Source organism: Mustela erminea, chromosome 9, assembly GCF_009829155.1.
Source record: "Mustela erminea isolate mMusErm1 chromosome 9, mMusErm1.Pri, whole genome shotgun sequence".
In the NCBI taxonomy this organism is placed as follows: Eukaryota; Metazoa; Chordata; class Mammalia; order Carnivora; family Mustelidae; genus Mustela; species Mustela erminea.
Window position 1 is genome coordinate 52,864,754 of NC_045622.1, and position 24,972 is coordinate 52,889,725.

General features: G+C 38.9%; 1 protein-coding gene across 5 annotated transcripts in view; it reads left to right on the forward strand.

Moving 5' to 3' along the window:
- Positions 1-24,972, forward strand: part of GDPD4 (glycerophosphodiester phosphodiesterase domain containing 4) — a 177,888-nt gene that overhangs the window by 32,167 nt on the left and 120,749 nt on the right. For 2 of the 5 annotated variants that reach the window (XM_032357924.1, XM_032357920.1), the window contains exons 4-6: positions 8,160-8,277; positions 10,637-10,696; positions 24,826-24,924. In XM_032357924.1, coding sequence (XP_032213815.1) covers positions 8,160-8,277; positions 10,637-10,696; positions 24,826-24,924 — 277 coding nt within the window. The remainder of the gene's footprint in view (positions 1-8,159; positions 8,278-10,636; positions 10,697-24,825; positions 24,925-24,972) is intronic. The other 3 variants (XM_032357925.1, XM_032357922.1, XM_032357921.1) reach the window with 2 other exon arrangements.

A 24,972-nucleotide genomic window follows, 5' to 3' on the forward strand; every position in this document is an offset into this window, starting at 1 on the left:
TCTTCTTCTTGATCCCAATTATTCTAATATTGTTTTGTCTTCTTTTTTTTTTTATTTTTTAATTTTTTTATTTTTTTAAAGATTTTATTTATTTATTTGACAGAGAGAAATCACAAGTAGACAGACAGGCAGGCAGAGAGAGAGAGAGGGAAGCAGGCTCCCTGCTGAGCAGAGAGCCCGATGCGGGACTCGATCCCAGAACCCTGAGATCATGACCTGAGCCGAAGGCAGTGGCTTAACCCACTGAGCCACTCAGGCGCCCCTATTGTTTCGTCTTCTGGTATCACTTATCTCTTGAATTCTCCCCTCGTGATCCAGTAGTTGTTTCTCTCTCCTTGTCTCTGCTTCTTTATTCTCCATCACTTGGTCTTCTATATTACTGATTCTCTCTTCTGCCTCATTTATCCTAGCTGTTTGAGGCTCCATTTTTTGGATTTCAGCTTGGTTAAATTTTAGATCTTTTGTTTCCCCAGAAAGGGATTCTCTATTATATTTTGTTCTTTTTTCAAGCCCAGCTAGTATCTTTAGAGACATCATTATGAACTCTGGTTCTGACATCTTACTAATGTCTGTGTTGATTAGGTCCCTAGCAGTTGGTACTGCCTCTTGTTCTTGTTTTTGAGGTGAGTTTTTCAGTTTTGTCATTTTGTGCAGAGGAGAACAGATGAATGAACAAAATGCTAAAAGGGTAACAACAATTCCAGAAAAATATACACTAACCAAATCATAAGAGATCCAAAATGGGGGGCGATAAAGGGAAAAATATATATATATATATGAATGATTAAGCTGGTGAATATAATAGAGCCACCCACTTGATTGTGGGTGTATTTTGGTTTGTTAGAAGAAACTGCCTCACAGAATTTTAAGGAAAGAAAAACATATATATACACAAAAATAAGGCTAAGCACAATGACGGGATGGACTATGAATGTAACGATGGAAATTAAAAAGATTTTATAAGAGGAATTTACAAATTGGTTCAGAAAAGAAAGAAAAAATTTAAAAAAAAAAAAGAAGGGGAGAAGTTGTTCAGGAGGAGACTAGAACGAAGCCTTACACTAGATTTAGGGTATAAACATTTGGTTTGTTAGAAGAAACTGTATCCCAAAAATTTAAAAAAAGAAAATCCTATATGTACATAAAATTAACATTAAATACAAGGAAGGGATAGAATATAATATAAAAACAAAAATTAAACATTTTTAAAAAAAGATATTTATAAGATGTTGGATAAAATAGGAAAGAGGAGAAATTCAAAATAAAGAAATGGGAAAAAAAAGAAAATTTTAAAAATTTAACTTTGAAATACTAAGGAATCATGGGGAAAAAGCTGTGAATTCTATGTGCTCTATTTCCCTAGCGCTGAAGTTTTGTAGTTCTCATTGATCTGTAAACTTGGTCTTGGCTAAATGGTCTTGTTGATCTGGAGGAGGGGCCTGTTGCAGTGATTGGCAAATTTGTCTGAGGTGGAATTTTACCACCCTTGTTGGGGGAGGGGCAGGCTAAGTAATCTGCTTGGGTTTGCTCTCAGTAGCTTTTGTTCCTCAAACATTTTCTGTATAGCTTTGGGGAACGAGAATGAAAATGGCAGCCTCCCAATCTCCAGCCGGGAGGAGCTAAGAACTCAGGCCCCCCACTCCTCAGTGCCCTCAGAGAAAAGCAGTCAATCACTTGTGTCTCCCTGGTCTCTGGTTGCACTTCGTGCTCACCCGGTCTGTGACTGTTTCTCTCTCTGGCACATGACCCCATTTGTTGTTTCCAAACCCAGCAGATTCCTGCAATGTACTCCAGCACTGCTCCTCCCAGTGGAGGAAGGGGGTTGGGTCTCCCTGGACCTGGTGGGCTCTGCTTGAAGAGGCTGACTGCCACAGATGACCATTTATGGCAACCCTGAGCTGAGAGCCCACTCCTCGGCTATGTCTTTGCAGCCAGCTTTCCCACTCCAATACATAGGAGCTCTGCCACACTCAGGCACTTCCAGACTTTCTGTGATCCTGAGGGTCCTGAGACCACACTGACCCAATGAGGATTCCACACCACATTCCCCTGCCCCACTTAGCCACTGTCTGTTCAGCAGACATTTAAAACTTTAGTGATTTTGTGCTCTGCTGAGCTCTCACTTATTGGTAGCTGGCTGATGGAGGCTCCCCCCACCCCGTCTATCTTCCTGTATATCGCCTCAGATTCACTTCTCTGCATGTCCTACTTCCAGAACGTGGTCACTTTTCTGTTCATAGAATTGCTGCTCTTCTTCACTTCAATCTCCGGTTGAGTTTGTAGGTGTTTGGAATGGTTTGATAACTATTTACCTGAATTCCTGGGACCAGACAAAATTCGGGTCTCCTACTCCTCTGCCATCTTGCTGGCAGACTCTAATCTCCCTATTTTAAAGTCAGCTAATTAGTAACCTTAATTACATCTGCAAAGTTCCCTTTACCATATAACATACCATTATTACTGGTGTAACACCAGAGGACAAAGTTTATGGCAGCCAGAATTCTGCTGGTCCATCCCTCCCTCCCTCACTTCGTTTCTCCCTTCCTCTCTCTCACTATACACACACATACACACACGATATATATATATATATCCTCCATATATATATATTTTTTCTCTTCTTCCATTCTTTTACCTTTCAAAATAGGATGTGTTAATAGTAGTTAAGTATATATTGGTACTTAAATTAGAGGTATAACCATCACCCACTGGTGAGAACTCTAACCTCTTTTGGAGAGAGGATTGATGTATGTTTAGTCATATGAGAGATAATTGCATAATCTTAGAGAATAAGAGTAGTTAGTAGAGGTGTGAATGGATACCAAGTTGACCTTGAGTGGACTGTGATAGTGTATTTTCTGGGCCAGCTAAACTGAAACTACGTTTCTGAGAATTTCATTTCCAGTATAGGATTGGGTTAGGATGAGTCACAAGAGAAATTTGCATATAATTTGGATGTAGGAAGTGAGGCAGCAGTTACTGTTTTATACTCTGAAGGTCATTATGGCAGGCATTGTGGCAGCCTTCATGCAATGTCAGTATCTGATAGTTCACCTCAGCCCACATACTCCTTGACCTTGCCAGATCTTTTTTAGTTATTTCATGTCCTAGGCCACAGTAATAAAAGGCACCAACTTTTTCTACAGTTCACTCTTATCATCAAGGTTGGAGGCAGTGTATTATAACCTTGTTAAACTTAATACATCAGTTATGTGGAGCACAGGGTGCTGGATGATGTGTCAGGCAATGATACTGGTAGTGGTGGTTCAGCAACAGACCACCAGAGAAATCAAAAGATTTCTTATATATCTTCATATACATTATATATATATATATATATATATATATATATACACACACACACACACACACATTATATATACATATACATATTCATATACATTGTGTGTGTGTGTGTATGTGTGTGTGTAATACTTAAAAATACTGGAAGAAGTACATGGCACACTTCCAAGGGGCACATAGAAGGTCAAGGAAGAGTGCAATCAGAAAGACAAGCAGGACCTGGGGTACATGCCTTTATTAGGTTCATTGGGTGGAGTGTTTGGGGTTCCTGGGCTAGGACCAAATTGTTCAGTTCAAACTAAAAGAGCAGGAATCTGGTAAGCACAGTGAGAATCTTATCTAAGGAGCATATAAGGCATACAGACACTAGGAAGCAGAGGAAACTTGATCCCAAGGGCTGTTGGGAGAGACCTATCAGAAACTTATATTTGCTTGTGACTTTGTGGGATGCTGTACAGGACATGAGCTTCCCTGAGGGAGCTAGTGTCAGTTTAAGATCGCTGCAGGCCATGTGGCCAAACAAAATGGATGTGGAGGTGGCAATACCATGGACCAGCTTAACTAAATACTTGACACAGTGATAGACAGACACACATTCCATTGTCTGTCCTCACGGATTCCAGTGTGTCCTCAGGAGTTTCAGTTTGTCTTTGTGCATTCCAGTTGCTCATTATGGGTTTTAGTTCTCTCATATGTCATGTTCATTTTTACTTCCCAACTGCTGGCCTGACTTCTAGCAACTTTAGTCCAAAGATCAGAACAGATGTAACAGCCTTATATAGCCTTCTCTACTGGCTTCTAAATAGCATAAGGTCTAATCTCTATAATAAATCCTCTCCTGACTGATCCCAGAACAGTAAAATATTTTAATCATTTTGGAAAAGTTTTCAGCCACTGCCTTTTCAAATATTATTTTTACCCCATTTTTTACCATCTCTACTTTTGAAACTTTAATTTTATGTGTATTAGAACTTCTTTATCCCTGAGTGCCTTATGAATGAAAATCTTGTGAATTTTTTGTTTATTTGCCCATTTATCTCTGTTTCATTCTTGATATTTTTTCTGACCTATCTTTTGTTTAACATATTCTTTTATTTTTTTAATTAGTCTCCTTTTAAATAGTTAATTCTCTACTGAAATTCTTAATTTTGTCCCAGTCTAAAAAGTTTAAGGATATTTATTTAGAAGTCTGTGTCTGGTATCTTTCTTACCTAGATTTGCTGAAGATCTTTTTATGTTGTCCTCCCTTCCTCCCTCCCTCCTTCCCTCCTCTTTTAAGTAGGCTCCATGCCCAGCATAGAGCCAAACAAAGGGCTTAAGCTCACAACCCTGACATTAAGATCTGAGCTGATATCAAAAGTTGAACACTTAACTGACTGAGCCACCCAGGTGCCCATCTTGTCCTTGTTTATTTAGGCATTTGCTAATGTGGTGGTCTCCCCTGGAATGCCTGATTGTTTTGCTTGAGTGCCAGACATTGTATATAAAAAGTTTGAAAAAAAAAAAAAAGTTTGAATAGGTAATTTGAGGCCTTGAATTTCATTATGTCCTCTCAGTTACTCTGACAAGTAACTAGGTGTATTAGCAAATCCTATTCACCTTAATTCAGTTTGATGTACTTAAATGGTTCAAAGCTAGGATTCAGTCCCCCAAAAGCAGTGTATTTCTGGTTTGTGCTTATTCCTAGGATAGCCTTGGAAGGTCCTAAATCAAAGTGTATAATGTTTATCAGATTACACTTCTCACTTGTTTGTTCTCCTAACTCTATGAGATACAAGAAGCCCTCCTCCTTATCTCAGCCACTTCTAGAGAACAATAACTCAAATGGCAGGTTATGTCTGTGGATTTCCTCTTTTACTTGAATCTTGGTTCCATAGTTCGTCACTGCTTATTGGTTCCTTGATACCTTCATTTAGATTTTAAAGAGCCTATTTAGTTTTTTAGTTGTTGTTCCCTTTAGCTAAAGAGAGGTAGACCAGAATTTTAAAAAAATTTTTTAGTGTTCCAAGATTCATTGTCCATGCACCACACCCAGTTAGAGCAGAAATTTTGCTGGGGTAACTCACTTTCCTTCTTCTCCCCCCCTACCACCCTGTGTATATTGTGGGGTTAGACTTCTCTCACCATTCCTTATGTTATATGGAAGTTCCCAGTGGCTCACCATGATATGCCTTTTTTTTCCCCCTCAGACCTACTGTCAGCTAACAATTGATGGTACTAATGTAATTGCAGTATGGAAGATATGCATTGGGGGAAGATGCAAGAAAGCTGCATTGTGAAGCTATGGGAAAGCAGGGATGGGGTCCTGGAAGAGTTCTTCAAGCACCAGTGCAATAAATGTGGATTTAGACAAAGTTGCATTGACTAGGCTGTCCTAACAGGCTTTCTCTATTGTAGGATAGAGAAAAGGGACACGTGATTTTGGTGCTAGGTTTATATAAAACAAATGACCTAGAGCAGAGAGAATGCTGCTTGAAAATATTAAGTTATAAGAAGCCTAAATTGGACAGTCCATGTAGAGTGAGCCTACTGCATATTCATCAGCGACCATATATTCCCAGATTAAAGGAGTGATGACCAAGAAAGACTTGCTTTTTCAATTCCCACTGATGTGTAGTCAGTCACTTAAGCTTACTCTTTTTATTTTATTTTATTTTATTTATTTATTTGATGCAGAGAGACACAATGAGAGAGGGAACACAAGCAGGGGGAATGGGAGAGGGAGAAGTAGGCTTCCAGTTGAGCAGGGAGACCCATGGGGGCTCTATCCCAGGACCCTGAGATCATGACCTGAACCAAAGGCAGATGCGTAATGACTAAGCCACCCAGGTGCCCCAAGCTTACTCTTTTTCATTCTTCTCACTTTCTTTTGTTATCTGCCCTCTGCCCCAAACCACCACTAAGAGTGAGTACAGATGAATGGAACAGGAAGAAGTAGAATAGGGAGGGAGGGAAAAAAAAAATCGCAGCTCTTCCTTTGCCTGAAGTTCATAGCAGGTGGATGAGAACTTCACTTGAGTTTGGTGAGAGAATTTTTTGGTTTTTTTTTTTTTAAAGATTTTATTTATTTATTTGACAGAGAGAGAGATCACAAGCAGGCAGAGAGAGAGAGAGAGGGAAGCAGGCTCCCCGCTGGGCAGAAAACCCTATGTGGGATCACGACCTGAGCTGAAGACAGAGGTTTAACCCACTGAGCCACCCAGGCACCCCGGTGAGAGAATTTTGAGCTGAACTAAACTAGTAATAATATTTACATGAGATTTGAATATGCAAAATAAGGTTGAAAAGAAGTGGAAAAAAAAATCTAATGTGGCTAGAGAAATGATTGGAAAAGATAGAGGCACCATTAAATGGCAAACCTTAGCTTTCCATTCTTACTTGAAAGCAAAGCCTATGTCATTTCTTGTTTAAGCTATTTGATTAATCCTTTGGCTGTATCTAGACTGATAGTAAGTCCATCTTTCATTTTCAAGAACTTTGATTGTTTTAATTATCCCTGTGCTTGTATTAAAACATCATATTCTTGGGGCCCCTGCCTGGTTCAGTCAGTAGAACATGTGGCTCTTGATCTTGGGGTTGTAAATTCAGTTCTCATGGTGGATATAGAGATTGCTTAAAATCTTAAAAAAAAAAAAAAGAAAAGCAAAAACATATTCTTGTTACATGGATATTAGTCCTTCCTGTATTTTTCTAAAATTCTTAAATATATTTGTTTTGTGATTCTTTTCTGATTGCTCTATTGCTCTGTTTTCTTGGATGCAAGTTACTCTATTTGTCAGCTTTATTGGATTCATTTGTTGATGATTTCTGATTTTTGCTTATAAGCTCATCTTCTACCGAATGCTGTTCCCAGTGTCTTGGTTTGTGATACTTCTCAATATGGTGACTACTTGCCTATTTCTTTCTCCTGGGTGTGTCTTATAGGCCCTGACCAAAGAGAATTTCCTTTGTTATTTTTAATGTGGTTATATGTCCATTAATCTATATTTTATAGTATTAAAATATAATTTCCCTAGGTTTTATATTGAGAGAAGGTAATTTCTGGTATCTGGAAATGAGTCTAAATTATTTGACATGTAATATCTAGACCAAGTATAACACTGTTTCTCTTGGCAAATCATTATCATATCATTATCTCTCATAATCTACTTTCAGAACAGAACACATTTGAACGGTTTTTGTGTTTTTTTAAAAAAATATTTTATTTATTTATTTGACAGATCGCAAGTGGGCAGAGAGGTAGGCAGAGAGGGAGAAGCAGGCTCCCCACAGAGCAGAGAGCCCAATGCAGGGCTCAATCCCAGGACCCTGAGATCATGACCTGAGCCGAAGGCAGAGGCCTAACCCACTGAGCCACCCAGGTGTCCCTTGAACTGTTTTTAAAAGGCCCAAATCTTTTAACTCTAGCATAGAGCAATTAATACAGTAACTATGGTTACAAGTATGATAGAAAGCATATGCAAATGGTCAAAGAAACTGCCAAAATGGAAAATACCAGCTTTATTAAGGTGGTGAACTTATGGATGACTTTTTCTCTTTTGACTTTCCAGAATTTCTGTATTATTATTTTTTTGAAGAGGACATAATTTTTGAGTATATATTCTAAATAACTTTAAAAAATCCTACCACTAATACAGACACCCCCCCCCCCCAGTAAAGTACCCAGTTGCCTCTAGGATAAAGTTAAAACTTCTCAACCAAATATCTCCAAAGCTTTTCACAGATATGTTCTCAGATTGCTTCTCTTATCTTCTTCCATTTTCTTATGCTTTATTTAGTCCAGTCTTGTTCCCCGCCCTTGACACAGACACTACTAATTTCTTCTATGTTTTAAGGATTGAAACACATTTTTGCAGGGTCATTTTTCTAGGTACAGGATACTGGTTCTTTTGGTCCATTGTTTTGCTGAGTTTATTTGGGATCCTGGCTGCCTACTGTACATTGCTGGTGGTGAGTAATATTTCATTGCGGTTGGTGAGTAATGTTTTGCATTTCTCCTACTCTCTTCCTGAGTAGCCTTGTGAGGTGCTCCTGTCTGGGATGGTATCCAGTAGGTGCTGGGAGCCTTCATAACCTAAGATCACTCTTGTCTTAGCAGAGTTGGGGTTTACATCAGCTACTTGAATCTTAGGCACAAAGGATGGATGGAGGAAAGAAAGGCTTGTGCTGTTAGACCATCTGTTTTACAACCTTCCCTTTTAAAGTGTGGCAGAACATCCTTTTTCTAATCTTGTTTCATAACCTATTTTATGGTTCACTCGATGTTGTTATGTTAAACGCTCCAGATTCACATTAGCAGTACCTTTACATATTGAACTACCTCATTTCATATCCTGTCTCCTGAGAATCAGTCTTTCCGAGCCTTATAAATTAGCTAGTTTTTCAGACCTATTCTAAGGAGCAAATTTAACATTAGTCCTCTAGTTTAGGTGCAGAGTACATTTTAGCAAGTCTTTTGGCAAAGAGTGACCCTTTCTCTATTGCCTGACATAGTAGTATAGTGTGGTATGAGAAATTCAGGCCAAGCAAGAGAAAAGTCTGTAGAAGTGGAAAGCTACGGGAGGATAACTTTCAGGTAATGGGAGTTTTTCAGTGCCCACTTATCTATAGAATGTATATATCTTTATCTGATTTCACAATTCACTGTCCTTACTGATTTCTTTTATGATACAGAAGACCCCAACCCACCAGGTCCATTGCCATTTGCATTTTTTCAACAAAATTTATTAATCACTGTATGAGTGATAAGCACTGAGTATACAGTGATCAGCAAAACATGCAGTTTCTGTTTTCATGCACGGTACTTCCAAGAGATAGGTATGAGACGTGAAGTTAGTGTCTTAATTCAATGAATTTAGACTCTAGTAGGGCAACTAACTCATAGATAAAAATAACTAACACAGGCAGAACATTGTATTTGTCATTAGAGAGACTTAAAAAAAGTTCTGCATGGGTTCTGAGAAGGAAAAGGTGACTTACAGCCAAGAGGATTAAGTAAGGTTTCTTGGAAGAAGTGACACTGATGTGTGATCTTGAAGGGATGGTAGATTTGGACACGTGTATATGGGGATGGGGGAAGACCATTCCAGGCTGTGGAACATTATGACAAAGGTGCAAGACAAAAATTTGGAATGTGACTACATAAGAGGACAAGGTCAGTTCTGTTAGCATGTAGGGAACACAACTAAAAAGATGGGCTTGTGACAGATTTTGGAAGGTCTGGAAATAGGGCTAAGATATTTGGCATTAATCAGATTTCCATCCTGAAAATTGTGGTGTAGAGAGGGGCTGTAGGCAGGGAGGGTGGCTAGAAACTTTTTAATGGGGAAAATGCAAATGAAGGATGTGCTCTGGGCAAAACTCTGACCACTGACTTGTACTGCTTTTATACACAGTGAACATGAACTGGTATAGCTAGCTTCTAAGGTGGGAATGAATTCTAGTGTTTCAACAAGGCAGTTTATTATAACTACAACAGACTTTCTACTCTACCCTACTTCTTTTTGGATACATACAGGGACAACAACAGTGCACAAAGAGGAAAACCTTAGTTCTATTTCTGTTGTTAGGTTACTTTGTAACCCTGGTCAAGTCATATAACCCTTTGAACCTCCATTTCTTTTCTTTCAAATGAGAATGATAATATTTTTAAAAAATGGTATTTTATTGGGCTGGATAAAGAACAAATGAAATCAGATACATAAAATTATTTTGATAAAAAGTTTAAGACCTTTATACATTCCTACTCTCATTAATATCCTGAGCATCTAAGGGTTCTGATTTTGTTTTCCTCTCCATAGTGACTTTTAGACTGGTTAGAGTAGATTCAAATCTAATTAAGATTTATTGACTAAATATCAGGTTAACAACAGTAGTTAAGAGATGTAACAATGGCATTGATTCCTCGAGAAAGAGCTTTATAATAGCCCTTGGAAGGGCTGGCCTCTGCCTTCTTTCACAAGTGGGTCTAAGTAATACCAGGAATATAGTTCATCATGGGGAAAAGAAATTGGTAGGAACTCAGGAAGTGTATCAGTGTGGTGATTGTTATGAGATTCCAGAGATGAAAATAATTCTTCCTGGGGGTGCTGGTGAATGTTACAAATAGAGGTGACATTTGAACTGCCTTTGAAGAAGCATCAGTGGTGTGGGGAGGGAGAACTTCTCAGGCAGGGGAGCCTCATGGCAGACAACCAGAGGCTGCAAAGTGCAGGCATAGCGAGAAGTGAATGTAGTGCCGGACTGTGAAAGGAATTTTGAGCTACAGAACACTGCTTTGGGGAGTAACTTGTTGATTTCAACATAACCTCCTTTTTCTTCTTTGCTTTTCCAGGTACTTGCATTTTTGTTGGTTTGGGAAGGGTATGAACCAAACCTGCACTGGTTTCATAAGGTAGGATACTGAACCTTTGTAGGAGACCTTGGGCCAGGACTGACTGTGCCTCTCAGGCACTCAGTGTTAAGTAGAGTCATCCTTCTTTCATTGTTCCCCTTAGAAAGAAGAGATCTATTTATATTGCTTTAACTGAAATAATTTAATTTCTAACAGATGTAACTGATTTACTGAAGGGACTGAACTCAAACTTCATTTTTCTTTTTTTCTTCTTTTTTTACCATTTGTTGTTAAACTCGCTATGTGACTGTTATTCCCCTTTTGCCTAAGTAACATCTTAGGCAAACTCCATTACTTTCTCAGTCTTTTATAGTCATAAGAACATTCTCATTTCCGTCATTGAAAATTTCAGTTCATTGTAATAACAAAATCTTCAACATTATAAGATTTTTCCTCTCCTTTTTTGGACCTGACCCAGGCCTGGAAGCTTGCAGTGATAGAGCATGATGGTCCTTCTAACTCTCTTTTCACCAGAATAGGGCACAGGGGAAAGGGAGTAGGATAAAAGAACACAGTTGTGCAAAGAGGGGCAAGAGGGTCATCTGGGGTTGATGCTTTCAGGACCAGGTAAATTTACAGTTGGCTTTTTATCTGACAGGCTTTTTCATTCATTTTTTTTTTTAAAGATTTGATTTATTTATTTGACAGACAGAGATCACAGGTAGGCAGAGAGGCAGGCAGAGAGGTAGGCAAACAGGCTCCCGGCTGAGCAGAGAGCCCAATGTGGGACTTGATCCAAGGACACTGAGATCATGACCTGAGCCGAAGGCAGGCGCTTAACCCACTGAGCCACCCACGTGCCCCCCAACAGGCTTTTTCTAGGTGTATTTTCAGAGACTTCTGCTGAGAACCTTGACTCCACCTCTCTTGGTAGAGTCAGTATCTGTCTTCCTATACACCCAGAAATTTGTTGAGGTTTTTTCAACCTTCCCTTGTTTTGGAGCCCTTTAAAATGACCCCAGAATGGTGTGTCTCAAGGGATCTGTATTTGTTCCACAGCAAGCAGCATCTGTGCCCCAATATCTGCTAACGTGCAGCTCATTTCCAACATAGCCTCCCTCATTTTGTCCTGCCATGGGCTTGAGCAGCTCCAGCCACAGCCTCTTGCCTTTCTAAAGATTTTTTTCAGGCATTGTTTGTTACCATATCTTGTTTTTCCCAAACCCAGGAACATATCAAACTCTGAGTGGTCCCCTTAAATTTTCTCCTATTCAAATGAGATGTATGAACTGAAAATATAAATTTAAGAGTTATTAGAACAGATCAAAATTGAAGTTATAAGATCTTACAGGGAAAGAATATAGATTGAGAAGTGAAAAAATAAGCCTTATTGAGATCACCATCTGTTTTGGAGTTGGGACACCATGATCAGTTAGTCACTACTGAAAGTCATGTGAAATCTAAAGAAGAAGACAAATGAATAGGCAAAAAGCAAAATCAGACTGATAAATACAAAGAACAGTTGGTTGCAGGGGAGTAGGGGTGGGGGGTGCTGGGCAAAATGGGTAAAGGGGAGCAGGAGATACAGGCTTCCACTTAGGAAGTGAATAAGTCACAGGAATAAAAGGTACAGTATAGGGAATATAGTCTGCGGTGTTCCAGTAATGTTGCATGGTGACAGATGGTAGTTACACTTGGGGTGAGCATAGTAACATAGTTGTCGAAAATGAAAATGCTAATTTGAAAAGATAATTAACCCCTGTGTTTATCACAGCATTATTTATGGTAGCTAACATATGGAAGTAGTCTATGTCCATCAGTAGATGAATGGATAAAGAAGATGTGGTATACATACATAATGGAATATTACTCAGCCATAAAAAATGAGATCTTGATATTTACAACAACATGGATGGGCCTAAAGAATATTATGCTCAGTGAAATAAGTCAGAGAAAGACAAATACCATATGATTTCACTTGTATTTAGATTCTAAAAAGCAAAGCAAGTAAGCAAACAAAAACCAGAAACACACCTGAAAATACAGAGAACAAACTGGTGGTTGCCAGAGGGGAGGTAGGAGGGAATAAGCCAAAAGAGGGTAATGGAGTGTGGAGTGGAAGTTATAGCTTCCAGTCATAGAATTAATGTTACAGAAATGAAAGGTGGTACAGCATAGGGAATATAGTCAATGGTATTGTAATAGTGTTGTATGGGTGATAGATGGTAGCTTGAGGTGAGCATATCATAATACTTAGATTTACCCAATCATTATGTTATACACCTGAGACTTTTGGAACATTGTGTGCCAACTATATTTCAATGAAAAAAAACCACACCCCACATTTTAAGTCCCAAGAACAGATTGTATCTTAATAGAAGAGGAAGGACATTTTTCTGAGTAACTGCATTTGACAGGTTCACATTTTTCTAAGAGAAAATTTTTTATATGTACTTTCTAATTGCCTGTATCCTTTGAATCATTAATAAAAAGTTTGGTGTTGAGTAGATCATAGAATCCTATGAGATTCATATGAGTCTGATTTGACAATTAAACCCTTATGTTGGGATGCTTCTGTTTTTTCAGTAGGCAACTTAAGATTTCTGCATCTTTGTACATAGGAGAGATTGGCATGTATAGGCATACCTTATGTCACTCTGCTTCAATTTATTGCAGTTTGCAGATACTTTTCCTTTATTACTGTATACTGTATTGTTTGTTTCAGGGGCACAGATCTGTGATTCATCAGTCTTACACAATTCACAGCACTCCCCATAGCATAGACCCTCCCCAGTGTTCATCACACAGCCACTCCATTCCTCCTACCCCCCTCCACTCTAGCAACCCTCAGTTTGTTTCCTGAATTAAGAGTCTTTTATGGTTTGTCTCCCTCTCTGGTTTCATCTTGTTTCATTTTTCTCTCCCTTCCGTTATGATCCTCTGTCTTGTTTCTCAAATTCCTCAGTCAGTGAGATCATATGATAATTTTCTTTCTCTGATTGACTTATTTCACTCAGCAAAATGCCCTCTATTTCCATACACGTCGTTGCAAATAGCAAGATTTCAGTTTTATATATATATATATACCATATCTTCTTTATCCATTCATCTGTTGATGGACATCTAGGCTCTTTCCATAGTTTGGATACTATGGACATTGCTGCTGTAAACATTATGGTGCATATGCCCCTTCAGATCACTGCATTTTTATTTTTAGGGTAAATACCCAGTAGTATGGTTGCTGGGTTATAGGGTTGCTGTATTTTCAACATTTTGAGGAACATCCGTACTGTTTTCCAGAGTGACTGCACCAGCTTGCATTCCCACCAACAATGTAGGAGGGTTCCCCTTTCTTGACATCCTCACCAACATCTGTCGTATCCTGAGTTGTTAATTTTAGCCATTCTGACTGGTGTGAGGTTGTATCTCATTGTGGTTTTGATTTGTTTTTCCCTGATGCTGAGTGATGTTGAGCACTTTTTTTCATGTGTTTCTTGGCCATTTGGATGTCTTCGTTGCAGAAATATCTGTTCATGTCTTCTGCCCATTTCTTGATTGGATATTTGTTCCTTGGGTATTGAATTTGATAAGTTCTTTACAGATTTTGGATACTACTCCTTTCTCTGCTATGTCATTTGCAAATATCTTCTCCCATCCTGCGAGTTGTCTTTTCGTTTTGTTGACTGTTTCCTTTGCTGCACAAAAGCCTTTGATCTTGATGAAGACCCAGGAGTTCATTTTTGCTTTTGATTCCCTTGCCTCTGGAGATGTGTCTAAGCAAGAAGTTGCTGTGGTTGAGGTCAGAAAGGTTGCTGCCAGTGTTCTCTTCTAGGATTTTGATGGATACCTGCCTTACATTTAGGTCTTTCGTGCATTTTGAGTTTATCTTTGTGTACCGTGGGAGAAAGTTGTCTAGGTTCATTCTCCTACACATGGGTGTCCAATTTTCCCAACACCATTTGTTGAAGAGACTGTGTTTTTTCCATTGGACGTTCCTTCCTGCCTTGTCGGAAGAGTAGTTGACCATAGAGTTGAGGGTCCATTTCTGGGCTCTCTATTCTGTTCCATTGATCTGTGTGTCTGTTTTTGTGCCAGTATCGTACTGTCTTGATGATTACAGCTTTGTAATAGAGCTTAAAGTCTGGAATGTGATGCCGCTACCTTTAGTTTCTTTCTCAGCATTCCTCTGGCTATTCGGGGACTTTTCTGGTTCCGTATAAATTTTAGGATTATTTGTTCCATTTCTTTGGAAACAGTTGATGGTATTTTGATAGGGATTGCATTAAATGTGTAGTAGATTGCTTTCAGTAGCACAGACATTTTCACAATATTTGTTCTTCCGATCCATGAGCATGGACCGTTTTTCCATTTCTTTGTGTCTTCCTCAGTTTCTTTCATGAGTACTCTATATTTTTCTGAGTACAGATTCTTGGCCTCTTTGATTAGGTTTATTCCTAGATGTCTTAAGGTTTTGGGTGCAATTGTGAATGGGATTGACTCTTTAATTTCTCTTTCTTCTGTCTTGCTATATAAAAATACAACTAATTTCTGTGCATTGATTTTATATCCTGACACTTTACTGAATTCCTGTATGAGTTCTAGCAGTGTTGGAGTGGAGTCTTTTGGGTTTTCCATATGAAGTATCATATCATCTACAAAGAGTTTTGACTTCTTCTTTGCGAATTTGGATGATTTTATTTCTTTTTGTTGTCTGATTTCTGAGGCTAGGACTTCTAGTACTATGTTGAATAGCAGTGGTGATAGTGGACATCCCTGCCGCATTCCTAACCTTAGGGGAAAAGCTCTCCGTTTCCCCCACTGAGAATGATTTTTGCTGTGGGTTTTTCATAGATGGCTTTGATGATATTGAGGTATGTACCCTCTATCCCTACACTGTGCAGAGTTTTGATCAAGAAAGGATGCTGTACTTTGTCAAATGCTTTCTCAGCATCTATTGAGAGTATCGTATGGTTCTTGTTCTTTCTTTCATTAATGAATTGAATCACATTGACTGATTTGCAGATATTGAACCAATGTTGAAGCCCAGGAATAAATCCCACTTGGTTGTGGTGCATAATCCTTTTAAGGTACTATTGGATCCCATTGACTAGTATTTTGATGAGAATTTTTGGATCCATGTTCATCAGGGATATTGGTCTGTAATTGTCTTTTTTGATGGGGTCTTTGTCTGGTTTTGGGATCAGGTAATGCTGGCCTCATAAAATGAGTTTGGGAGTTTCCCTTCCATTTCTGTTTTTTTGGAACAGTTTCAGGAGAATAAGTAATAATTCTTCTTTAAATGTTTGGCAGAATTCCTCTGGGAAGCTGTCTGGCGTTGGACTCTTGTTTTTTGGGAGATTTTTGATGACTGCTTCAATCTCTTTACTAATTATGGGTCTGCTCAGGTTTTCTATTTCTTCCTGGTTCAGTTTTGGTAGCTTATACGTCACTAGGAATGCAACCATTTCTTCCAGATGGTCTAACTTGCTGGTGTATAGTTGCTTGTGGTATGTTCTTGTAATTGTTTGTCTTTCTTTGGTGTTGGTTGTGATCTCTCCTATTTCATTCATGATTTTATTAATTTGGGTCCTTTCTCTTTCTCTTTTGGTAAGTCTGGCCAGGGGTTTATCAGTTGTATTAATTCATTCACAGAACCAGCTCCTAGTTCCGTTCCTCTGTTCTACTGTTCTTTTGGCTTCTCGTTCACTGATTTCTGCTCTGATGTTTATTCTTTCTCTTCTCCTGCTGGGTTTAGGCTTTCTTTGCTGTTCTTTCTCTAGCTTCCTTAGGTGTTGGGTTAGGTCGTGTATTTGAGACCTTTCTAGTTTCTTGAGAAAGGCTTGTATGGCTATATACATTCCTCTTAGGACCGCTTTTGCTGTATCCCACAGATTTTGAACAGTTGTGTTTTCATTTTCATTTGTTTCCATGATTTTTTTCAATTCTTCTTTAATTTCCTCATTGACTCATTCATTCTTTAGTAGGATGCTCTTTAGCCTCCATGTATTTGTGTTCTTTCCAACTTTCCTCTTGTGATTGAGTTCTAGTTTCAGAGCATGGTGGTCTGAAAATAAGCAGGGAATGATCCCAGTCTTTTGGTGTTGGTTGAGACCTGATTTGTGACCCAAGATGTGATCTCTTCTGGAGAATGTTCCATGAGCACTAGAGAAGAATGTGTATTCTCTTGCTTTTGGTTGGAGTGTTCTGAATGTATCTGTGATGTCCATCTGGTCCAGTGTGTCATTCAAAGCCTTTATGTCCTTGCTGACCTTTTGCTTAGATGATCTGTCCATTTCAGTGAGGGGGGGCTGTTAACAGGGTCCCCTGTTAATTACTGTATTATTGTCAATGTGTTTCTTTGATTTTGTTATTAATAGGTTTATGTAAGTGGCAGCTCACATGTTAGGGGCATAGATATTTAAAATTGTTAGATCTTCATGTCATATGGACCCTTTAAGTATGACATAGTGTTCTTTCTCAACTCTTCTTATCATCTTTGGCTTCAGATCTAATTTGTCTGATAAAAAGATTGCCACCCCATCTTTCTTTTGATGTCCGTTAGCATGGTAAATGGTTTTCCACCCCCTCCCTCTCAATCTGGAGGTGTCTTTGGATCTAAAATGAGCCTCTTGCAGACAGTGTATTGTTGGCTCTTTTTTTTTTTTTAAATCCATTCTGACACCCTGTGTTTTTGATTGGGACCTTTAGCCCATTTACATTCAGGGTACCTATTGAGAGATATGAATTTGGTGCTATGGTATTGCCTGTAAGGTGACTGTTAAGTGTATATTGTCTCTGTTCCTTTCTGGTCTGTTACTTTTAGGCTTTCTCTTTGCTTAGAGGATCCCTTTCAATATTTCCTGTAGGGCTGGTTTTGTGTTTGCAAAGTCTTTTAGTTTTTGTTTGTCCTGGAAGCTTTTTCTCTCTCTCCTTCTATTTTCAGTGATAGCCTCGCTGGATATAGTATTCTTGGCTGCATATTTTTTTCCTTTAGTGCTCTGAATATATCATGCCAGTCCCTTCTGGCCTGCCAGATCTCTGTGGATAGGTCTGCTGCCAATCTAATATTTCTGCCATTGTATGTTACAGACGTCTTGCCCCAAGCTGCTTTCAGGATTTTCTCTTTGTCTGTGAGACTTGTAAGTTTTACTGTTAGATGATGGGGTGTGGACCTATTTTTATTGATTTTGAGGGGGTGCCTCCTGGATTTTTGTTGCCTGTTCCCTCCCCATATGAGTGCTATAATTTGCTCCAGTATACCTTCAGGCCCTCTCTCTCTTTCTTCTTCTTCTTCTTGATCCCAATTATTCTAATATTGTTTTGTCTTCTGGTATCACTTATCTCTTGAATTCTCCCCTCGTGATCCAGTAGTTGTTTATCTCTCCTTGTGTCTGCTTCTTTATTCTCCATCATTTGGTCTTCTATATCACTAATTCTTTCTTCTGCCTCATTTATCCTAGCTGTTAGAGCCTCCATTTTTTTAATTATACCTCATTAATAACTTTTTTTAACTTCAACTTGCTTAGAATTTAGTTCATTTCCCCAGAAAGGGATTCTCTGGTATCTTCTGTGCTTTTTTCAAGCCCAGCTAGTATCTTTAGAGCCATCATTCTGAGCTCTGATTCTGACATCCTTCTAATATCCATGTTGAATCGGTCTCTAGCAGTAAGTACTGACTCTTGTTCTTTTTTTTTTTTTTGAGGTAAGCTTTTTTGTTTTGTAATTTTGTCCAGAGAAGAATAGGTGAATGAGGGGACAAAATCCTAAAAGGGGGGGCACCTGGGTGGCTCAGTGGGTTAAGCCGCTGCCTTCGGCTCAGGTCATGATCTCAGGGTCCTGGGATCGAGTCCCACATGGGGCTCTCTGCTCAGCAGGGAGCCTACTTCCCTTCCTCTCTCTCTGCCTGCCTCTCCGTCTACTTGTGATTTCTCTCTGTCAAATAAATAAATAAAATCTTAAAAAAAAAAATCCTAAAAGGGTAACAATGATCCCAATTGGAACACCAATTTGTGTTCCCCACCAACAGTGTAACACTAAAGGAACCAGAAGAGACCCACAACCAGGAGGAAAAGAAAGGAAAACAAAGAAGATGGTCAGGCTGGTGACTAGAACCAGCCACACACTAGATTTGGGTGTATTTTGGTCTATTGGAAGAAACTATCTCCCAAAATTTTGAAGAAAGAAAAACTCATATAAGAGTAAATATGAAGAGGGGTTGGAATATGACCATAAAGATGCAAATTTAAAAAGATTTTTAAAAAAGGAATTGATAAGTTGTTTGAGAAAGGAAAGAAAAAATTTAAAAAAAAGAGAGAGAATGTTATCAGGCAGTAACTAGAACAAAGCCATACATTAGATTTAGGGTATATTTTGGTTTGTTAGAAGAAACTGTATCCCAAAATTTTAAGGAAAGAAAAACTTATATGTATACAAAAAATAAGGTTAATTTAAATGAAGGGATAGACTATGACTCTAAGAATGAAAATTCAAAAAGATTTTTTAGAAAGGTTTTGAGAAGATGGTGGTTAAAATAGGAAAGAGGAAAAATTAAAAGAAAAAGAAAATTTAAAAATTTTAACTTTGAAAGACTAAAGAATCATGGGGGAAAAAACCCTGTGAATTCTATGTGCTATATTCCCTGAGTGTGGGGTTTTGCAGTTCTCATTGACCCATAAGCTTGGTCTTGGCTGGGTGGTCTTGCTGATCTTCTGGGGGAGGGGCCTTTTGCAGTGATTCTCAAATGTCTTTGCCCAAGGTGGAATTGCAACATCCTTACCAGGGGCCAGGCTAAGTATTTTGCTCATGTTTGCTCTGGTAGCTTTTGTTTGCTGAGTGCTTTCTGTACAGCTTTGGAGGATGAGAATGAAAATGGCAACCTCCCAATCTCTGGCCTGGAGGAGTCAAGAACTCAGGCCCCACTCCCCAGTGAGCCCTCAGAGAAAGCAGTCAGTCCCTCCTATCTCTCTGGTCTCTGGCCACACTCCGTGCTCACCCAGCCTGTGACCGAGCATTTCTGTCTCTGGCACATGACCCCATTTGTTGACTCCAAACCTAGCAGATTCCTGCTGTGTATTCCCAGTGGAGGAAGGGGGTTGGGTCTCCCTGGATCTGGTGGGCCCCTGCTCAAAGAGGCCGACTGTGCTGCAGATCATGAGAGCCCACTTCTTGGTTCCATCTTTGCAGATGGCTTCCTTGATCTGATACCTGGGAGCCCTGCCACACTTGGGCACCCTCAGTCTTTCCATGACCTTGAGGGTCCTGAGGCCACACCATCACACAGAGGGCTTCAGCCCCCACTTAGCCACCAGAGTGACGTCCCTCAGTGGAGCAGACTTCTAAAAATTCTGATTTTGTGCTTCACTGCTCTATCCTTTAGTAGCCAGCTGACACAGGCTCTCCCCACCCCACACAGTCTGTCTTCCCATATATCACCTTGGATTCACTTCTCTGCACATCCTGCCTTTCAGAAAGTGATCACTTTTGTGTTCATAGAATTGCTGCTCTTAGTTTCCTTGATCTCCTATTGAGTTTATAGGTGTTCAGAATATTTTGATAACTATCTAGCTGAATTCCTGGGTCCAGATGAAATATAAGTCTCCTGCTCCTCTGCTATCTTGCTCCTCCCCAGTACATCATTAGTTTTTGATGTAGTGTTCCATGATTCATTGTTTGTGTATAACACCCAGTGTTCTATGCAATCTGTGCCCTTCTTGATACCCGTCGCCAGGCTCATCCATCCCTCCACTTCCCTTCCTTCTTGTTTTCTGGAGTCCATAGTCTCTCATGGTTCATCTCCCACTCTGGTTTCTCCCCTTTCATTTTTTCCTTCTCCTAGTGTCCTCCATGGTATTCCTTATGTTCCACAACTAAGTGAAATGGTATGATAATTGACTTTCTATGTTCGGCTTATTTCACTTAGCATAATCTCCTCTAGTGCCAAACATGTTGATGCAAAAGTTGGGTATTCATCATTTTGGATGGCTGAGTAATATTCCATTATGTATATGGACCACATCTTCTTTATCCATTTGTCTGTTGAAGGGCATCTCGGCTCTTTCCACATTTTGGTTATTATGGACATTGCTGCTATGAATGTTAGGGTGCATATGGCCCTTCTTTTCACTACATCTGTATCCTTGGGATAAATACCCAGTAGTGCAATTGCCGGGTCATAGGGTAGCTCTGTTTTTAATTTTTTGAGGAACCTCCAAACTATTTTCCGAAGTGGCTACACCAATTTGTGTTCCCCACCAACAGTGTAAGAGGGATCTCCTTTCTCCACAACTTTTCCAACATTTGTTTTTTCTTACATTGTTGATTTTTGCCATTCTAACTGGTGAAAGATGGTATCTCAATGTGGTTTTGATTTGAATTTCCGTGACGACTAATGATGTTGAAATAATGTTTTCATGTGTCTGCTAGCTATTTGTATGTCTTCTTTGGAGAAGTGTCTGCTCATGTTTTCTGCCCATTTTTTGACTTATCTGTTTTTTGGGTGTTAAGTTGAGATCTTTATGGACCTTCAATGTTAGCCCTTTGTCTGTAGTGTCATTTGCAAATTTCTTCTCCCATTCTGTGGATTTCCTCTTTATTTTGTTGACTGTTTTCTTTGTGGTGCAGAAGCTTTTTATCTTGATCAAGTCCCAAAAGTTAATTTTTGCTTTTGTTTCCCTTGCTTTTGGAGACGTGTCTTGAAAGAAGTTGCTGTGGCTGATGTCGAAGAGGTTACTGCCTATGTTCTTCTCTAAGATTTTGAAGGATTTCCTTCTCACATTAAAGTCTTTCATCCAATTAGAGTTTATCTTTGTGTATGATATAAGAGAATGGTCCAGTTTCATTCTTCTGTATATAGTTGTTCAGTTTTCCCAGTTATGAATGAAAGGGGGAGATCACGACTAACACCAAGGAAATAGAAACAATCATCAGAAATTATTATCAACAGATATATGCCAATAAGTTAAGCAACCTAGAAGAAATGGATGCATTCCTAGAAACCTGGAAACTTCCAAGACAAACAGGAAGAAATTAACAACCTGAGTAGATCAGTAACTGGTAAGGAGATTGAAGCAGTGATCAAAAACCTCCCAAAAAACAGAGGTCTGGACCTGATGAATTCCCTAGGGATTTCTACCAAACAGTCAAAGAAGAAATAATACCAGTTCTCCTGAAGCTGTTTCAGAAAATGGAAACAGAAGGAAATCTTCCAGACTCTTTCTCTGAGACCAACATTACCTTGACCCGCAAACCAGGCAAAGACCCCATCAAAATAGAGAATTTCAGATCAAGATCCCTGATGAAGCTGGATGCCAAAATTCTCAACAAGATCCTAGCTAATAGGATCCAACAGCACATTAAAAGGATTATTCATCACAAGATGGGATTGGGAGGGAGACAAACCATAAGTGACTCTTAATCTCACAAAACAAACTGAGGGTTGCTGGGGGGAGGGGGTTTGGGAGAAGGGGGTGGGAGTATGGACATTGGGGAGGGTATGTGCTTTGGTGAGTGCTGTGAAGTGTGTAAACCTGGTGATTCACAGACCTGTACCCCTGGGGATAAAAATATATGTTTATAAAAAATAAAAAATTAAAAATAAAAGTTGGTATCAACCTTGAAAAAAAAAAAAATCTATGCTATTCAGATCAATCTATACTTTACAAGTCATCCCAATCCCAATGGTACTTTTGAAAATGCTAGAACAATCATAAAATTTTGTATTTAACCAGAAAAGACCCTAAATTGCCAATGAAATGTTGAAAAAGAAAAAACTGGGGGCATCATGTTATGATTTCAAGCTATATTACAAAGCTGTGATCACCAAGACAGCATGGTACTAGCAAAATAAAAACAGATACATAGACCTGTGGAACAGAATAGATATGGACTCAACTTTGTGGTCAACTAATCTTTGACAAAGCGGGAAAAATACCCAATGGAAGGAAGACGGTCTCTGAAAAAGAGTTTTCTTTTAAAATACTGCTGTTCATTGATAACATACCTGGTCACCCAAGAATTCACATGGAGATGTACAGCAAAATGAATATTGTTTTTATGACTGTTAATACAACATCCATTTTGCAGTCCATGGATCAAGGGATGATTTTGACTACCAACTATTACTATTATTTAAGAAATACATTTTGTAAGGCTAATAACTGCCACAGATAGTGATTCCTCTGATGGACCTGGGCAAAGTAAATTGAAAACCTTCTTGAAGGATTCAACTTTCAGGATATCGTGAAGAACATCTGTGATTCATGGGAAGAGGTCAAAATATCAGCATGAACAGGAGTTTGGAAGAAGTGGATTCCAACCCTCATGGATGACTCTCTGAGTGTTTCAAAACACTTGAGGGAGTAACTGTAGACATGGTGGAAATTGCAAGAGAACTAGGATTAGAAGTGAATCTTGAGGATGTGACAGAATTGCTGTAGTCTTATGGTAAAACTTGAATGGATGAGCAGTTACTTCTCATGGATGAGCAAAGAAAGTGGTTTCTTGATATGGATTCCACTGCTGAAGATGCTGTGAAGATGGATGAAATGACACAAAAGGATTTATAATATTACATAAACTTAGTTGGTAAAGCAGTAGCAGGGGTTGAGAAGATTGGCTCCAGTTTTGAAAGAAGTTTTACTGTGAGTGAAATACTATCAAACAGCATCACATGCTACAGAGAATTCATTCATGAAAGGAAGAGTCAATCAATGCAGCAGACTTCCTTGTAGTCTTATTTTAAGAAATTTCCATAGCCATCCCAGCCTTCAGCAACCACCACCCTGATGAGATCATTGAGATCTATTGGGTATCTATGAACACTAAGGCAAGACTTTTCACTGGCAAAAACATTATAATTCATTAAAAGCTCAGATGAGGGTTAAAATTTTCAGCAATGAAATATTTTTGAACTAAGGTATATACATTGTTTTTAAAGATGTAATGCAATTATATACTTAATTGACTACAGTATGGTATAACCATAATTTTTATATGCACTGGGAAAGCAAAAAACTCATCGACTTGCTTTATTGTAATAATGCCTTTATTGTGGTGATCTGGAACTGAACCTACAGTTATGTCTGAGGTGTGCCTGTACTTTTTCTTTTTCATAATGTCCTTGTTGAGTTGGGGCATGAATGTTTTGTTGGCTATGTAAAACAAGTCAGAATATGTTCCCTCTTTTTATATTCTCTGGAAGATTTTGTTAAGGATTGGAAATATTTATTCCTTAAATGTTTGGTAAATTAGCCATTGAGGTATTTTATGATAAATTTTGATTATGGATTCAATTACTTTAATAGATAGATAATGGAAAAGAGGTAACTAAACACTCTTTAGTACTGTTCTCACAGTACATATGTAGAAAAACTATACATTTAAAAGAGAAAAACTTGGGTACCTGGGTGGCTCAGTGGGTTAAGCCTCTGCCTTCAGCTCAGGTCATGGTCTCAGGGTCCTGGGATCCAGGCGCACATCGGGCTCTCTGCTTAGCAGGGGGCTTGCTTCCTCCCCACCTCTGCCTGCTTCTCTGCCTATTTGTGATCTTTCTCTCTCTGTCAAATAAATAAATAAATAAATAAAATCTTTAAAAAAATAAAGGAGAAAATTTAGTTGTGTTTTCTTGGTCTCAATGTTTTTTTCTTTGTGAAGTGTATAGTGTTCTGGCAGGCAGATTTCTGTTCCCCTTTGTTCAACAAATATTTATTGGATGCCTATTGTGTGCCAAACATTTTGCAAGGCAGTAAGGATATAATCATAAACATTGTCCTTGATATCATGAATGTTATAGTCTGTTGCAGAAGACATAGAAAAGGCAATTATAGAATACTGTTTACTTGTGAATATATTGAGCCATATAGAAAAGTAGTGAATATTTGTAATAGCCATTGTTGAAGCAGGGTGAGAGGTGCTAAGCAATGTTAAGGGCCCAACTGAGGCTAGAAATGGTAAATTACTAAAGGCAACAGACCACATAGCTAAGTAATTTTTTCCCTGGCCATGCTGTCCAGCGAAGACTTACACACAGAGGTGGTTAAGTGATTGGATCCATTCCATGTTGAAGATTTGCCAGACAGAGTAAAAGGATGAGGAAATGAAGTCCTGTTGTTGGGACACACATGTAATTCCCCAAAACAGTTCTGATTCAGTCCTAGTGCCTAGATGTCAGGAGATTCTTTCTGTTTCCCCAGGTCCTGGTTCTGCTAGTGATTGTGACAATCTCATTTTTTTTGTGGATTTTATTCACATACTGGAGGGACAGGTGGCTGACTACTGGGCTGTCACTGCAGGTAAGCATCATCCTATAGGTCTAGCGCTGTCTGTCTAGATGTGTCAGC